This window comes from Nuphar pumila, chromosome 3 (assembly GCF_984573655.1).
Source record: "Nuphar pumila chromosome 3, dmNupPumi1.hap1.1, whole genome shotgun sequence".
Taxonomy (NCBI): Eukaryota; Viridiplantae; Streptophyta; class Magnoliopsida; order Nymphaeales; family Nymphaeaceae; genus Nuphar; species Nuphar pumila.
Window position 1 is genome coordinate 36,825,911 of NC_143251.1, and position 19,363 is coordinate 36,845,273.

Genomic DNA, 19,363 nt, shown 5'->3' on the forward strand with positions numbered 1-19,363 from the left:
AGATCGACTCATAAGAAGTCGTTCAGATATCCCCAACGCAACAGCAGCACCAAATTTACGTTACAGTGGCTTTGAGCTGAAGGCTCCCACCTTGTACCTCTGTCAGGTTCTCAGGGTCCCTCCCTTGAGTGGGGCAGAGGTCCCTCACAGCAGATTCGGGGTGGAATTATCAATGGCCAGAGGATGGGCATCTGAGAACGAGAAACCAAGGGGGGAAGGAGGTCTCAAAGTTACTGCGCATATATGGCATAGGTTGGGGCAATGCCTACGTGAGAACACCCGTTGGCTTCGGTCCATCATGGCAAGAAGCCACATTAAAGATGACTTGCGGCAAACAAGAGCGGTTCACCTACTGAAAAATAGAGAGAAACACAGATTCTACTGCACTTACACAAGAAAAAATACTAAACAATACCTCAATTCATTAACAAAGAGAGAAAAAGAAAAAAAAAATAACAAAGACTCAAACACACCAATACTCAAAACCAAGAGACTCAAGAGTCATATGTCTAATGCCTTTTTATAGGCACACAAGCATTATAAACACACCCACATACTTGCACACCAACCCACCAACTCATTAATACCACTAACTCATTAATATTGCTAATCACACTCGCACGTTTTTCACTTTAAAGAAAAAACACACTCCTTTTTTACATTCTGACTTTTCAACTCTCACCAACATCTTCACATGGCTCATCCTGGTAAAGATTAAAGATGATGTTACATATTTCATCAATTCTCATACATTTTTTTTATCCACGATTCTCATCACTCTCCTTAGATGCAATACTAGAGACACCAAGTCAATCTCTGAATTTGATGAACTTTGAACGTGAAAGCACTTTGGTGACACCATCAGCTACAATGTTTCAACACAATTATATCTTCAACAACATTTCGAATGAAATAATAACGGAGCTCGATGTGCTTGGTTCTTCTACGAAAGACATGATTTTTTGCCATTGTCATTGTAGACATGTCGCAATAAATTTTTGTTGCAAAAACTTGCAATTGTTGCACATCTTCTAAAATCCTTGTCATCTATATAGCTTGACAAGTTGTTGCAAAGGCTACAATATTCTTAGCTTTAGATGACGATAATGTTGTGAAACGCTGTTTCTTTGAGCTTCATGATATAGCACCTGAACAAAGATTAAAAAGATACCCGCTTATGCTTTTTCTATCATCTACAAAACTAGCCCAGTGAACTATCAGTAAAACCAACTAAGTTAAAATTAAGAACTGATTTATACCATATTCCATGGTTGTTGGTTGCATGAATGTAACGTAGAATACGCTTGGCTGCTCCAAGATGATGATTCGAAGGATCATGCATGAATCTTGAAATCAAGCTAACATGATATTTGGATGGGATAGAGTTAAATACATTAACCCACCAACAATGCCTCCGAACAAACTTGGATCTACACGTGTTGTTCTATCATTTGATGACAACTTATCATTTGTGTTTATTGAAGTAGAACTCTTCTTGCAATTTGACATATTGTGCTTTTTAAGAAGATCAAGTACATTTTTCTATTGAGAGATAAAAATATCATCAATTGTTTGATGAATTTAAAGTTTAAGTAATATAAGAACCCCAGATCAGTCACATCAGAGTTTTGCATCATATTATTCTTGAATTTTTCAACGAGAAGATTTAAAGAACCAGTGTATATAATATCATCCACATAAACAAAAACAATGAAAACATCATTACCTTCCACTTTGACATATAATGTATGCTTATTTTCACTTCAACAAAAATTATTTTTTTGAAAATATGAATCAAGTCTCACGTACCACGGTCTTGGTGCTTGTTTAAGACCATAGAGTACTTTCTTCAACTTGTAAATTTTTTTCTCTTTTTCAGCAACAACAAATCCTTACGATTGCTCAACATACACATATTCTTTCAAATACCCATTTAAAAAGGCTAACTTGACATTAAATTGAAAAACTTGCCATTTTGGGTTGTCATTGCTAATACAAGTCTAATGAATTCAATTCAAGCAATAAGAGAAAAAGTTTCAAAAAAAATTATACCAGGTTTTTGTGCATACCCCTCTACAACTAACCTTGCTTTGAATTTGTTCACGCTTTCATTAGAGTTGCACATAATCTTGTAGACTCATTTCACACCTATTGCAACTTTTTCAAGTGACAAGTCTACAATCTCCCACATGTTATTCTTCTCAATAGTTGCAATCTCTTCTCTCATAGATTCTTCTCTCTTCTTTTTCACTTGCCTCTTCATAACTTGTAGGCTTTGTAATCGTAAGAGCAAAATTATATGATTCATAAATCTGGATGATGTCCTTCGAGTTGAAGAGGAAGGAGATAAAAACCCATGAGATGACATATTCACATTTAATGGAGTAGACTTAAGTTCATTATCCAAAAATGTTAAATGTTGACCGGATTCTCTTTTTCAATCCCAACAACTATTTTCATTAAAAACATCTCTTCGAATATTCAACCTTTTAGTAATTGGATTAAACAACTAATAACCCTTTGTTTCATCATTGTACCCAACAAATATGTATTTTTTACTTTTCTTATCCATTGTGGTAGGAATCAAAGCATAAGCAACAAAACTAAAGATTCTTAAAAAGCTTACATAAGGTTTTCGCTTAAACCAAACTTCATATGAGGTCTTGTTGTGCACTGCCTTAGTTGGCAATACGTTTAAAAGATAAACTGACATTGCCACTCCTTCAGCCCAAAAATCATTTGAGTCTCTTCGAGCCATTTCTACAATTGTTTGATTTTTTTGCTCAACAACACTATTTTGTTTCGATGTTTTTCTTACAGTCAATTGCCTTTGGCAAGTGTTGTTTGCATCCGATTATATATTGCTGAGAGATGTGGATAGATTGAGACCTCCTGACAGCCAATTGACCAAAATCAATATATTTAGCATTTTCAGCAGACAACGGTATATTGACTTTACTACTCGTGATCACTCGGGAGCGTTTAGGGTAGCTAGATGGTTCATAAATGAAGGCAGCATGATGCAGAGAGAATGGTGCTATTGGACAAGGATTCTTCTGATCATGATTTACTGCGAACTCTTTATCAATTTGAGAAAGTGAAGGTGATAAGAGTCTCTAAATTGTGTAACTTCATTGTTTGAACTTTAGCTCCATTAGCTATTGTGAGTCAATATATCATCTGGAAAGATGAGTCTCTCTCTCTCTCTCTCTCTCTCTCTCTCTCTCTCTCTCTCTCTCTCTATATATATATATATATATATATATATATATATATATATATATATATATATATATATATAGCAAGGTGTAAAGTCGAACTTTCTGTTCGATGTTACATCGGACGCTAATAGGCATGTTGTATTTCTCCAAGTATGAAATTGAGCTTCCTTAATATTCCATTTCTTCATCTTAAAGGCACTGCTTTCTTACAAAAAAGGCATGTTTCATCATGAAATTTATAATAAAATATTTTTATTAAATTCATTTTAAGCAAAGAAAACATAAGCTTCTACTATATTTTTATGTTATATTAGTTTCAATTAATGTTTCTTGCTCTCTTTTGCTTATGCTTCCCAAATGATTCATGCTTCATGCATGTAGGTTATTGCTTAACACTTATTTCTCACTTCATGCTTCATGTAGCACTTCTTGCACATGCTTCTTACTGTGATAATCGTAGTTTGGTTTGTCTTGTGATCATTTCTGAAGCTAATAGTCATGGACTTAGAATCTAATTTTATAAATTTCTTTTTTGATTTTCTCAAAATCACTTGTACAGAATATTACTGTCATAGCCATATATATAAATTACCAACAGGGCTCCAACCATCTCGTAGGAGCAGTTTGTGCAAATCACCATGTGATAGAACATTGCAAGTTCGAACCCCACTGGTATACGGGTGGTTGAATTGGCTTAAAGGCTGTTTGTAAAAAAGAGGGGGCCCTAAATCCCCAGCTCTGTTATGGAAGAAAAAGTTATATACATAAATTACCTTAATGATCTGCAATTTCAAGAAACTATAAGCACATTTGCTTTGGTCACAAGCAATGACAATCAGTATCTCATCAGACCCGAAAACAGGTGAATCAGGCGATACCGACTCAGAAGTGAATAGATTTGAAACTTTTAACCAGAGAAAGGCACGTGTTAAAAATAATATTAAAAAACTATTTTGACCATTTTTCAGATTTTTTTTTTTTAAATTAACCAGTTCAGGACATATCTGTCTAAATTTTCTGCCGATGACACGTACTGGACGATTCAGCCCGATACTGACAACATTGGTTACAAGGACAAACAATCACAGTTGAGAAAGAAGTTAATGATTGTCGGTCACAAGGTCAATAGTCTACTACATGATCATATCACACACAAGATGAATCAGGCAGGCTCAATAGTCTACTGCATTCAGTATTGTTGCGAATCTGCCCATTTGTGCAGTATCGGCCAAAAAAATCATACTGAGACAAGTTGATTCAGCTTATTTTAAAATAGGTTTAAGATATTTTTAAAAAAGTTTAAAAATACTTTTAAATAATATTTTAATATTTTTCTTGATACGTGTCATCTGCTGGTTAAATATTGGCCGATTAGGCTAGATTCTGTTCAGAATCGGAATCGGCCTATTCCCTGAATAGTTTTAAAACCCATTCTGACATTGGTCTTACTGAATATCCTCAAGCAGAAAGAAATATATCGGGCAACGCCCGCTACATCACTCAAATTCATGCATTTCTTTGCATGGCTCCACACACACACATATATATAACATATGAAAATAATGATGGTGTGACCAAATCATTCAACCATTGCTCCGAGATCAGATTATTAGACATGGGAAAGTTAAAAATTCAGTTAAGACATACGGTAGGCTACACAGCATTGGTGCTATTATTACTGCTACCACTATTACCCAACAGCAAACATTAGAACCATGTACAGCGACAAATACCTCCACAGCATGGTGTTACAGATGGAACCTGCACACTTCATCAAGCAAAAGACCTTAAAACAATTACAGAGCTAATATGTATTTAATATATATCTAACACACCCAGGCTAAGCAGCATCTTCCGCAAGATTGTTAACCCTCTCGCACTCGTCTATCCATTCACTGTACCTGCAGGAGTCACATAAAAAATTAAAAAATGACTGCGCTCGTGGATTGTTGAGATTTAACTAATAAACAAGAGCAAAAGAAAGTAACTTACACGTCTATTGGCTCTGACAGTGCTGCAAGGAGGGAAGAAGAAACCAGTGAAAATGAAATAAGTATTAGTACCACCACAAGAAGACGATAATACAACCATGAAATGCCACAAAGAGCTGGTTAACATCATCTTTCACAAACTCCTCATTTTGAAGAAATTTGACAAGCCAATGGACCATTCTTCCATCATTGTTCAAGGAAATGTGAAAGATGCACTTTGGACTCTATTTTTGCTTTTCTCATTGAAAGAAGGCACACAACTGAGCAACCCACATGAGAATTGAGAAGACATCATATTTTAACCATTAGATAGAACAAATTATGAGAACATGGTGCCTTGGTGTCTGGCATCTGCGAACAACTTTCCCGTCATAAGAAAATAGCATGACAAACATTTTCACATGGAAGAATTATTCACATGTTCCTCTATGCTCAGAAAAACAGACTGCGAATTAGAAAAAAAATGAACTTGATATACTAAGACATAAAACTGTACCTAAAACTGATAGTAGACACCTACCAAAAAAAAAAACTGACGGTAGAACTGTTTCAGGTTTTCCTCAACATCACAGTTATAAACCTCACTCTTGGGTTTTTCTCAGCAACAAAAAAGGGATTTGCAAGAATATTAGAAAATATTTATAAATCTAGATAAATTTAAATTTGCAAATATAAAAATATTTGGAATAAGAAATTGTTCAAAAGTATATAGAAACTTAATAAACCATAAAAATACTGATTAAAATAACAATACATTGAAAATAAGAAATAATGCTGAATTTATTGCTACTTATGGGGAATTTCATATTCTATGAATTTTATCATGGTAAACGTTTGTGTCTAAGACCAGAAGAACAACCAATATAAACAAGACACCTCAATATCAGAACAGCTACTAACAGTTTGAAAGTAGGAATCATCTTACAGAGACAAGACTGATTTTTTCCCCATAAAATTGCTAAGCAATGATGTTCACCATACCTACCAATATGAATTTCCAGAAAATTTTCTAATATCATATTAATAGATTCAATAATCCATTTTATACAAACATATTGTTCTATGCAACCACATCTGCACAAGTATCAAGTTCAGGCTCCAACACAGCCAAAAACCAGCACTACATGCAGAAGTCATCATTTTTCATGCTCCATGCCTAAGAGTAGGTTAAAAGAAAAGAATATTTATGTTATCTAGAACTTTACCAGTGATAGAGGTACTGTAACTCTCCTGGCAAATCCTGCATGCTGCTTCTCCAATCATGTCCTTCCTGTCACTGGAAAAAGAAAGATGGTCTTAGAGAAATTCTGAAAACTACAACAACAACAACAACAACTACGCCTTCATCCCAAAACAATTGGGGTCAGCGATATGAACCAAAAAAGAAATTCATTTTGGGTCTTCCACATGAATCCTTTTCCTCCAATCATTTCTATCCAACGCCATGTCCTCGGTGAGGTTCAAAGCATTCATATCCTTTCCTATCATCTCCATCCAAGTCTTCCTAGGCCTACCCCGACCTCTTTTAACTAATATATTTTCCCATTTCTCCAACCTTCTAACTGGAGCATCATTAGGCCTTCGCCGAATATGTCCAAACCACCGTAAACGATTCTCTCGCATCTTATTTTCAATGGGTGCAACACCTACCTTCTTACGTATCTCTTCGTTCCGAATCTTATCTTTTATTGTATTTCCACACATCCATCTAAGCATCCGCATCTCAGCTACACTCATTTTTTGAATATGATGTCTCTTGGCAGCCCAACATTCCGTACCATATAGTAAAGCGGGTCTAATAGTCGTCCTATAAAACTTTCCCTTCAACCGCAATGGCATTCTACGATCGCACAGCACTCCAGTAGCACTTTTCCATTTCATCCACCCAACCTTTATCCTATGATTTACATCTCCATCAATTTCTCCATACTTTTGAATGATGGATCCCAAATATTTGAAATAATCATTCACCGGTATATCTTGCTCACCAAGCTTCACTACACTCCCATCACTACTTCGTTGCTTACTAAACCGACATTCCATATATTCAGTCTTACTCTTACTCAACTTAAAACCTCTAGCTTCCAATGTCTGTCTCCATAATTCTAACTTAGCATTAACCCCAGCTCTAGACTCATTAATCAAAACAATATCATCAGCAAACAACATACACCACGGTACATTTTCTTGAATTGATCTCGTAAGCTCATCCATCACTATCGCAAATAGGAAAGGGCTTAAAGCAGATCCTTGATGTAACCCAACCGTTATCGGGAAATTGGTTGTCACCCCTCCACAAGTGCGGACATTGGTTACTACTCCTTCATACATATCTTTAATTATACTAATGTACTTGAGAGAAACACCTTTCTTCATCATTGTCCACCAGAGAACGTCCCTAGGTACTCTATCGTATGCCTTCTCTAAATCAATAAAAACCATATGCAAATCTTTGTTCCTCTCTCTATATCTTTCAATAAGTTGTCTAAGAAGATGTATAGCTTCCATAGTTGATCTTCCAGGCATAAAACCAAATTGATTCTCCGATATCATGACAACCTTCCTCAACCTAGACTCAATCACCCTCTCCCAAAGTTTCATAGTATGACTCATGAGTTTTATACCACGATAGTTTGTGCAAACTTGTATATCACCCTTATTCTTATATAAAGGCACCAAAGTACTCTTCCTCCACTCATTAGGCATCTTATTTGTTCGCCAAATCAAGTTAAAAAGATTTGTCAACCATTCTAAACCTTTCTCTCCCAAGCATTTCCAAGCCTCGATAGGTATACCATCTGGGCCAACTGCCCTTCTTGATTTCATTTTCTTCAAAGCCTCTGCAATTTCTTTCTTTTGAATCTTGCGCATGAAGTCACGATTTATCTCATGAAAAGGAATGGAGAAGTCTTCAAGATCTTGAGCATGACTATCATTAAATAGCTTATCAAAATAATCTTTCCATCTCTCCTTAATCTCCTCATCTTTGACTAAAACCCTTTGCGTTTCATCTTTGATACATCTAACCATACCCAAATCCTTCGATTTCCTATCTCTCATCTTTGCAAGCCTATAAATATCCTTCTCGCCTTCTTTGGTATCCAACTTGTCATAAACCTCCTTATATACCTTAGCCCTCGCGTTTCGAACAACTTTTTTAGCTTCCTTCTTTGCTATCATATACTTCTCCAAATTCTCATTATCACGACTCTTACTTAGATTTCTATAACACTCTCTTTTAACCTTAATAGCTAATTTGACATCCTCGTTCCACCATGATGTATCCTTACCTAGTGGTGCACCGCCTTTAGACTCACCCAATACCTCCTTAGCTACTTTTCTCATACCACCCGCTATCTTATTCCACATTGATTCTGAATCCTCCTCGAGACACCAATCAACTTCCTTAACTACCTGCTCTACAAACATTCCTTGTTTAGCTCCTTTCAGTGCCCACCACTTAATTCTAGGATCTATCCTATGTCTATCCCTTTTGCGGCATTGTCTAATTCTAAGATCTAAAATTAAGACTCTATGTTGTGTAGCTACACTTTCTCCTGGTATAACCTTACAATCGATGCAACAACCCCTATCTCTCTTTCTAAGTAGGAAAAAATCTATTTGACTCGTATTAACCCCACTTTTAAATGTTACTAGGTGAGACTCCATCTTCCTAAACCAAGTGTTTGCTAAGATCATATCATAGGACAAACAAAAATCTAAAATCCTTTCTCCACTTTCATTTCTGAAAACTAAGACCCAGAAAATTGCACAAAGCACCAAAATGATAAAATCAACTCAGAAAAGAATGATCTGAGTAGCAGGGTCTTAGAAAGACCAGTAATAATCCCCCAGATAGATGACAGAACTGGGTAAGCATGCAAATCAGTTGTGTTAAGCAGAAGCTCACAGAAAAGGCCCAATAGTGGCAGCTGCCACAGGGTGGAAGAGACTAAACCCTGCATGGCTTGTAGTTGCTGGATGGGCTAGACCAAGATTTGAGTTTCAGGGTGACACAACAAACCGTATTTATTGCATTGGCCTTGCTAACCCAAAACTTTTTTATACAATATGCATGGCCTCGTGGGATAAACAAGACTGACCACCAAAATCATTCAGACAATGCATAGAGATTGGTGAGAAAAACAAGCCCCACACAGAACCCGTCTATTTTTAGATCACATAGAACAACAGATAAGCTTTACAATTAAATGCTCAGAAGGCTTGGCTTAAAATATCATGATTATTAGTGAACAAAGATAATGTAAAGACATGAATGCAATATTACTAGAATCCAGAACTTACATGCGACACTCTACGCTGCTTCCATGATTGCAGAAAGGACAGCTAAAAACTGTGTCAAGCTTGTCCATTCTCTTCTTTGGAGGTGGCTTTGCCCTGGACTTTCTCTTCCCCATGTCTAAGTTCTGCATGTTGCCTCAAGTATCAGTCTCAATTTGTTTAAGGATCACAAACAAAAGCTAAAAAGGTCATAGCCCAAATTCTTGGCACCATATCCAATGTTATTCAACAAAGAAATTTAATTTCACAGAATTAGCTGATACCAACATTAACTATATCAAATGACGAAAATTATTTTCTTCTTGTGATTTACAATTCTAAACTTACTTTTATCAAACTCATCCTATAAGAAGATTGAAGATCACTTAAGACTACAACATAGCCAATCATATCAGCGCCAGAACTCCTGGTGGATTAAGGATTAGGTGTACAGAGTCAGACACCCCATTGTTTGTTAAACCTAAAAATAAATTAACTTAACTGATTCAACATGGATTTTGCCATACTGCAACACAGGATAGCTTAATGATTACCATTTGCATGACAGATGTAAGTTCTCTAAGAATTTCAATGTTCTCAGAAGGTGAGGATAACACTCGGCTGTGCCAATACCAACACTGATTGGTACATCACTTAACCACCGAATGGCAAAGAGAATAATGACAAAGCTATAACAGCTGAGGGTCACAAACTGATCACCCTTCACAATAAAGCACCTCTAGCCAGCTCAAACTACACTAGAGCTTTCCAATCACTGACCGCACATTGGCAGGCCTCCGATTGGTAAACAGGGTTACCGGAAGCACCTACAGAAGTGGGGAAGCGCGCTTCCCCGAAATGCGGTTCGAAAGTGTGAAATACAGTGCTTCTGAAACGTGTGGGGAAGCACAAGTTTTAAATGGGAAGAAAGCTTCCAGTTTTAGCCCTTAAAAATGTAAATTTTACCCTAAAAAAAGAAATACCCTTTTTCCCTTCTTTTTTTCTTTTTTTCCTTCTTTTTTCCTTTTTTTCCTTTTTCTGTTTTTTCCTTCCTGATTTTCCTTTTTTTTCTTCTTCTTCCTGTTTTTTCCTTCTCTTTTCTTTTTTCCTTTCTTTCTTCCTGTTTTTTCTTCTTATTCCTGTTTCTCTTTCTCGGTCTTCTTGTTTTTGTATATATATATATATATTCTGTGTGTAATTCATATATAATTTGTTTGACTGTTTTTGAGTTATATTTCTGGTTGACTGTTTCTGAGTTATATAACGATCGAGTCCTTGGGTTTCCGAACTAATATAAAAAAAGTGTTTTGAATCATTGCTATTTGACTCGGACATATTCTAAAAAAGTCAAGGTATTTCGAATTCTTTTTTGGCACGGACAAAGTCAGGGAAAACCTCTGAAATGATTTCAATAGTGGACCTTGGTTGACTGTTTTTTAGTTATATTTCTAGTTGATTGTTTCTGAGTCATATAACATAAATCTTATATTTTGGTAAATTAGAAAGAATATAATTACATTTTCGCTTCCCTTTCTATTCCTATTCGCTTTCCACTCGAATCCTAGGTCGCTTCCTTCTTCGTTCTCCCTTTGAATCGTGGTTCGCTTCCGGTTCACTTCCCAGGCCGCTTCTTGTTCGCTTTCAAGATGATTTTTGGTTTGTCTAAGTCGTACTGCGCTTCCCACTGTCTAAAATTTTAGAAGTGTCTCACTTCCACTTCTCGAATAGCTTCCCGCTCCATCTTCCTCAACTGAAAACTCTGGGTAAAACCCTTGAAGTGCCCCCCGTGCACACTGAGTACACCCAGCTCCAACCTTGCAGCAAGGGACACCCCCCTGAATTTCAAACTGTGGCCATCCCATGTTAGGTGACAAACCTCGATCGGCCGCAAATAGGAAGGCGGACCCCCTTGTGTGCAAGTTGAATCCCATTACATGAGAGAAACTTATTCAAGAATTCTCATCACGCAAACTAACAAAGCATACCATTATCCACAAGAAATACATGCTACACAGAATCAACACATTAGTAGATCAAGTAGCATTTTTCTCATTCCCACCTCTTATTTTTTCATGTCCCTATCAGACTGCCCCAACACACCATTTTAAGGTTGCCACCATGACACACACACTCATAGACAATACTAAAAACAATAGCCTCAAAAACATTAAAAAAGAAAAAACAAAGCATTTCAAGGTAACAGGAGACATTCACCGGCCAAAAAGAAGTTTGTATATGGTTATTGTCCCTAAAAAAATCTGCCGTCATGAATACAACTTTTCTTTTGCAAGTTTCTCAAACTAATAAACGCAGAGATAGTTACATGTTAACTTTTCTTATAGAATTTGAAGCCTCGAATTCGTTGATATCTATTGTTGGACCATCCATACAAGGAATGGTAAGTAAATGTACAAGTGAATTCCTATCCCAAAAAAGGAAGGCTCTAGAACTCACTACATTACTAAAATACAACATCAGAGACAACAACAATAACATAGCAACTAGATACCAACAATTAAAAAAAATGATATCAATGACCAAAAAAAAGTGGCAAAAATTAAAAGATAAATTAAAAGCTAAAAATATAGATAGAATGATTGAGACCTAAATAAGCATATAACTTGATGCCTCAACTGACAGAAAGCAGTACATAAACATAGAGAAGCAAGGAATCTGAGAACCTGTCACAGACAAAGCACAAATTAACTGGAAAAGTATTCAAGCACAAATTAAAACCTTAAGAATCTCCACAATGAAGTAATCAGAGAGACTGAGATGTTAGAAAAGCCAAAACCCAAAAGCACCCAAATCATTAATCTAACCACAATATTGCATATAAGAAATCTTTCACAAAATTAAGAGAATAGGACCACAATTCAGCCCGCCTTGATTCCAGATAATAGAACCCAGAACCTATATTGAGCTAGAATCATGAGTTCTAGGCCAAATCCCATATTTCTTAAAACAATAAACCAGACAAAGAGGAAATGGTGAGAAATAACATGTTGGACACCACCTTAATACACACATGGTCTAATCTTAAACTGTTGACCCTAGACTCTCACCAAACAAAGAACAAAGAAGTTTGAAAAAAATGAAACCTAATCTGATGCATCTAGAAAACAGAATAAACAAAAGGGCAAGAGAGACCAAACCCCAAATCCCTAAATCTCATAAACCCTCACCATAACCCATGACCCTTCTGCACTAGACATGCTAAGAATCTCCATCAACAAACGAATTATAGGTTTACACTGAATGATGAATCAAATGCCAGGAGAAAGGAAAGAATACAAAACAATCTCACCTCCTCCTCCTCCTCCTCCTCTGACTTGCAAAAACCCTCCCAAGAACAAGAATCTTTGAGAAAAGAATGGACTGAAAGCCCCAAATGGATATATATATATATATAGGTACTGTGAGTGAAAATCATTACTTTCCGTTGATGATTGTCCCAAAATTGTCTCCATCAATCAGGGGTGAAACCATGTCAGACCCATTCGGCCTCCTAGCAAACAGGCCGAATTTGGCCCGAAACTGAACCCGATCAAATCTGATAGGAACTGGAATGTGGATCCATTCCCCAAATATCTCAGGTATGGATCCGGCTCCTTTAAGTTCACTCAACCCATTCACATGTTGAGGTCCTCCTCTATACAAAAAACTTAAGATATTCTATCATATCTATGCCTACTGGGAATGTATCCAATTTATAACATGGATACCAATAGGATTTAGCCCTTGTTACAAGTTGAATTCCATGATCCATTCCAACCTAATGTCTAGACAAGTCTTATAAGCTTCATTTGGAGTCTGTTCTCAAATTCCAATCCATATGATCCGGGCCAATTCAATTCCTTGGAAATAAGGTGCTAACACATTTGCTTTGGTCACAGGTGGGGATGAACATTCACAGCTGAGAAAGTAGAAGCTATGATTATTGGTCACAAGGTCAATCTTGTGATTAGCTTTCACAAGATTCAAGGCAAAAACAATCACAGTTGACAATCACAATCACAACTTCTACTTTTCGCATGTTTCACTAACCTTGAGAAAGTGTTGTGTTGTGATCGTCATTTACAATCATAGTATCTTGAGAAAATACAAGAATCACAGGCAATGCAAACATGCCCTAAAACTCATAGGACATGTTTGCAAATGCCTTGTTCTAGAATTTTCTCAAGATCTCGTGATTGCAGGTTATAAACAAACCACTTTCTCAAGTTTGCTGAAACATAATAAGTGCAAACTGTGATTCTAATTCTCACTTGAGAATGCTTATCCCTTGAAACATGTGATTGTTTGGTCACAACAAGAATGACTTTGTGACTAACAATCACAACTACTTTTACAACTGTGATTGTTGATCCTCACGTGTGACCAAAGCAAAAGTGCTTATAGTGTTCTAAAATTGCATATCATGTATTAACAGTAATATTCCGTATGACTGATTTTGATAAATCAAAGTCAAATAAGTTTATAAAACTACATTTTAAGTCCATGATTATATTAGCTTCAGAAAAGTTCACAACACAATCCAAACCACAAATACCAGAGTAAGAAGCATGTGTGAGAAGTGCCACATGAAGCATGAAGATAAATAAGTGTAACAAATACCTGCGCACATGAAGCATGAATAGCTTAGGAAGCATAAGTGAAAGCGAGCAAGAAATATTAATTGAAACAAGTAGAAGATAACATAAAGATATAATAAAAGCCTATCTTTCTTTGCTTAAAAAGAATCTAATAAATTTAATAAAATATTTTTATTATAAATTTCATAATAAAACAAACGTTTTGTGAAAAAAGCAATTCTCTTAAGATGAAAAGGAAAAGGAAAACCAGGGAAGTTCAATTTCATACTTGGAGAAATAAGACTGTTTTCCGAAGTGAGCATCTCGTGAAGATTATGCATGTTTCACATCTCTGAAGCAATCTTCTTGAGAAGAAGACTTTCGAGATTCTAAGAAGATTATGGAACCCCCTCCTCCCTTTAATGAAACACTCTCATGCCACTTATTATGCTTTTTTTTCGAAACTTGGTGATCTTTTTTTCTCCCTCAAAGGTTCTTTCATACCCTAAGGTACCGTTTGGATGACAAGCTGAGAAAAACCTGGTTTTCTTATAACCTAGTTTAAAACCTGGTTTCTGAAACATCTTAAAAACTTGGTTTTGCTGTTCGGATGACAGTTGTTTACCTGTGTACAAACTTGGTTACCTGAAAAATGTTGATTGGATGTCAAAAAACCTGTTTTTGCAATTTACTAGCCAGATTTGCTTATAACAATTAACTTTTAAGTAAATTAATGAGTTCATGAGTAAAAAAGATCTTTCACATAACAACACTCATTCCATCATGTCATTTGTAGAAATAAACAGTTTCATAGAGCAATAAATATCACTTCCAAATTACATATATATATATGCAAAAAGGTGTTAGAGAAGCCAAATCGAATCTAAAAATAATAACATATCTCAAGTGATGCCTTACAATTGAAGACTTACAAATAACTTGTAGGGCACATCTATGGATTATAGGGGAAAAAAGGAAAAATACTCATAGGCAATTAACATATCTCCATAATGTTTGTGAAATATCGATAATACAATCTCATAGGCAACTAATATTTCTTGCATAAGAAGAACGTAGTGGCTTTGTAACAAATATCGCGAGATTTATGAAAATCTCACGATAATATCGCGAGAAAATGCCTGAAAGTTTAAAACGGCAATTTCTCGCAAGATTTTCAAAATATCGCGATTTAAACGCGATATTTACGTTTTAAACGGCTATTTATCATGAAAACAGTGTATTTTTATTTTTAAATAATTTTTATTAATATTTTCTTATAAAAATAAATTTTAAAATTTTTTAATTAAATTTTTTATTGCCTAGATTTTGCCGGAAAAAATGTGAGATTTATGAAATATTTTCAATTTCTTGCGAGTTTTTGACAAACGAGATTTTGCCGAAAAAAATGTTTGTCACTATGGGTAGTGGTAGAAAGAATAGGCTCTGGACATGTTGATTTTTTACACAACAAACTTGTTATCTCATGGCAACATATACTTTGAAATCCGAACCACCTCAACAATATAAATTACCAATATCAAACAGTTGTGGTAGTAGCATCATTTGCTAATATAAGTTGCTTTGAAGATTCTCTTATGTTTACAAGACAAAACATTAGAAAAATTATAAATATTCAGAGTCTAAATGATATGGAGCTTCAAAATTCCTTGGAGAATATGATATGTGAATGATAGATTACAGCCTCACACAAAAATCACAAAGGCATTTTGCAATTTATTCAGTCGTACACAAGTCAGAAAATCTATTCTGCAATTCAACCCTCGTCAGAAAATCTATTCTGCAATTCAACCTGCGTCAGAAAATCTGCTCTAAAATTCAACAATCAACATATAGTCAATATATCCCTATATGCCGCTATTCAGTCACACAAAGCAAACAGAAAAAATGCCATCTTCGGTACGGGAAAACATCCAGGACAAGGAACTTAAAAACAACATGTAAAACTAATGGTAATCAGATTCAAAGTATGTCTTTATATTCAATCATCTCATGATAGTTTCAATGCTAAAGGTACTGTATACATTACTTTTCAAAAATAGCGAAAATTTCAAAATTCCTAAATTACAAGAAGAAGAACGGCAAGAGACCAAAGCCGGCCGGACCTTTACTGGCTCCACGCAACCAGAGAGAAGAAGAAGAAGAAAATAGTCACACCTCGACGGAAGAGAAAATCTCCGCCGATGAGATGCCGGAGAGTCGCCTCTGATGAGGATGTCGGGATCTGGCCGCTGCTTTCAGAGGTCGCCGGAAGAATCAATAAGGATGGGAAAGGAGGCGAGAGTTGGGGATGTCGACGAGAAATAGAGGGCTTATGTCTTAGTATGGGTTAAGGCAAGTGAAAAGGGGAAAATTAATTCAGAAAATGACCGTACTGTCCTAAAAAATAACATGATTCTCGAAATGCCTATAATTTGTGAAATCTTTGTCCACGATAGCAAATACTCGACTTTTTTTTTAGGACCTTTTGACCGTTTTCGTGCGATATATCGATACATTATCCCAACCTCCCAATCTCTAACTAAAAAACATCTGTACAATGTTTTTGCGGATCTCACCTAACTTAAATCTGAATAACTTCACAAATACCATAAGAGACTCGCATATATATATAGTAAGACATTAGTGAGATACCGTGTCAATCTTTTTTAAGTAATTGATCCTCAAGAAAGTTCGCAAATATGTGGCGACATTTGCATATTAGTGTTGTAAATGCCTTCGACCTTCACGCTCTTATCGATCTTCGCATATAAGGTACTATCATTGCTTATATAGATATTCACATACTATTGTTGTAAATGTCCTCAACCTTCGCACTGTGAAAGTTTTCTTAGTAAACAAGGTATTGTCTTCGTAAATTTGAGGAATGACTTGCTTGCAAATATTCTGTTATTTGCAAAGGTCCGCACGAGCACTAAATGTGGCCATCATTAATATAAATGCTTTGCATTCAAGGGTTATTTTCGCATAAACTAGAGTTTTGTTATGGTCCCCAACATTCTTCTCCCGATAAATTTTTTTGATAATTTTTCAATGACTATTGTCAGTTATTCATCGGTAGCGGCAATTCATTGGTGGTACTTCATCGATAACTTTTTTAGAATCATCGACGGTGCATTTTTTCAATAAGCATATCTTTAACGGTTGATTCAGATATTTTTTTAAACAATGACATGAATCAGTTATTTTGTAAAAGAATTGCATAGTTTTCAAGTTATCTTAGCATGTTCAATAGCATATTTTATTTTTTTCTTTGTTTAAATCATTTGTCACTGAGTGTCTATTTATTACTTTGTTTCTTTAATAATGGGTATGCCTCTATCCTCGAATTTGGTTGTTTATCTATTACGTGTCTTGTATTATAAACATGAGGGAATACTTGCATCATTTTTTAGTTGTTATTTTTTATATTTTCAATAGTCTATTTTGTTTGCTTTTTGTAATACTTTTTCAATAGCTTATTTCATGTATTTATCTTTCGTTTGTTTACTTTTATTTTCTATTTTGTTATTGTAGAAAATTTTGAATTTGTTTATTACAAAATGGTGATTAAAGAGACTATCTCGAAGAGGGCCACACTTACATCATGTGCTATTGTTGAAACACAACAGGAAAAGCCAAAGAAAAAAATTAAATGTTGGTTGATACTTTTTACTATGCAGATCGTAGTAGGCTTGACAAGTGGGTAGAGAGGGACCCCGCTCTATGGCCATAAGCCTAGGTGTCTAACATTTACCATAAAAAATACGCTCTCAACATAAACTCAGAAATATGTGCTCAAACAATGGTTAACACCTTCAATGTGGCAAACATATACGACTGAAACTGAAAAAAAAGGTTTTAGTATGTGGACACATTCATGTCTCCCATCCTGAAAATATCTAAGAATAGGAAGGAGGACTTATGTGTGAAATCGGTGGTGAAGAAGTTTGAGTCATTAGCTCAGTTTGAGGTTGTTGCTAACCTCAATTTCTGGCTAGCCAATCCTAGAAAGATAGCCACCTGCAGTGGCAGTGACGAGATGGAGAAGGAGAGTCCAAAGAATATATGTGAAGGAATATGTACAAGGACGGAGGAGGTACCTCATTAAGAGGAGCATGCAAAGCCCAAGGTTGAGGTGGTGGTGGATAATAGAGAAGTTGGATCGGATGCTCAGCCAAAGGTTAAGGCTGGAGTAGAGAGTGCATAAGAGGATCCTGAGAGAGATCATTTGTAGGGATCAAAGAAGGATCCTTAGGAGTTTAAGGTGGAGGTCTAAGGTGATAGACCAACTCTTAGAGGATCAAGTGCATGCTTGGAGAAAGAGGTTGTAGCGGCAAACAAGGTTCGGTGTTGGTAAACAAGTACTTTCTTGCGACGGATTATCATATATATATATATATATATATATATATATATGTGTGTGTGTGTGTGTGTGTGTGTGTGTGTGTGTGTGTGTGTGTATGTATGTGTGTGTAAAGCATGTTTTTAGGATAACTAATTTGATTCTTGCAGTTCAGTGTTTAAAATGATACATATCAATCTAAATCTAAAGCATATTTGTAAGATAATTGTGTTGATTGATTAGTTTGTCATGCATGTGTAAAGCATGTATTTAAGATAACTATATTGATTCTTGTAATTCAATCTTTAAATGTTATATTTGTATGTGTAATCATGTTTGTAAGACAAGCTCTTTAAATATTGTAATTCAATAATTAATTTGTCGTGTATGTGTGTGATTTAAATTTGAGTCTTATATTCAATAATTAAACTATGATATTTGACTTATTCCAACAAAATTAATTATGATTGCAAGATCTGCAGCCAGAAGATTCTGAAGATCTAATATCCTGCATGCACTAGATTTATTGATTCCAAGCACACTCATCATTTCTAACACTAATGGAGAAAGCGAAGAACTGACTTGATTGGATGCATTTTCGAAAATTCTTGGAGGTCACACCATAGAACATCAGTCACATTCTCTTAGAGTCTGTTGTGCAGTTCTGAAATCCGTCAACCAATACATTTTAGTTCAAAAATATTGAGATGACCATTGCATTGGAAGATATGGCATAATCACCGAATTTAAGTGCCATAGAGAGCTAGTGAGTGCACATCGGTGAAAAAATGTCAAGCACCTGTGTGATCTTCATTTGGGAGTAAAAGAGAATGTGTTAGAAGGTGAAAGGCTGAAGTTATCATGGTTGATGAGTCACTTTGATGCCAACAAGCCAAGGATAATGAAGGGAAAGCTATTGTGTATTGGAGAGAATGATTATAATAGGCTGGACAA

At 35.6% G+C, this 19,363-nt stretch overlaps 1 protein-coding gene across 5 annotated transcripts; it reads right to left on the reverse strand.

The window, feature by feature from the left end:
- Positions 1-4,790: 4,790 nt before the first annotated feature.
- Positions 4,791-16,393, reverse strand: LOC149842600 (transcription elongation factor 1 homolog). Of its 5 annotated transcripts, none has more exons than XM_090001510.1 (6): positions 16,243-16,393; positions 9,518-9,639; positions 6,418-6,488; positions 5,214-5,235; positions 5,057-5,122; positions 4,791-4,982 (listed from the first exon to the last, which is right to left on the reverse strand). In XM_090001510.1, the coding sequence occupies exons 2-5, from the start codon at positions 9,628-9,630 to the stop codon at positions 5,062-5,064; spliced, it is 267 nt and encodes an 88-aa protein (XP_089857636.1). In that variant the 5' UTR covers positions 9,631-9,639; positions 16,243-16,393; the 3' UTR covers positions 4,791-4,982; positions 5,057-5,061. The 5 variants fall into 5 exon arrangements, with proteins under 5 accessions (XP_089857636.1, XP_089857635.1, XP_089857633.1 ...); XM_090001509.1 differs by having other exon boundaries at positions 4,791-4,989; XM_090001507.1 differs by adding an exon at positions 12,098-12,174 and having other exon boundaries at positions 4,791-5,122.
- Between the last annotated feature and the right edge of the window lie 2,970 nt (positions 16,394-19,363).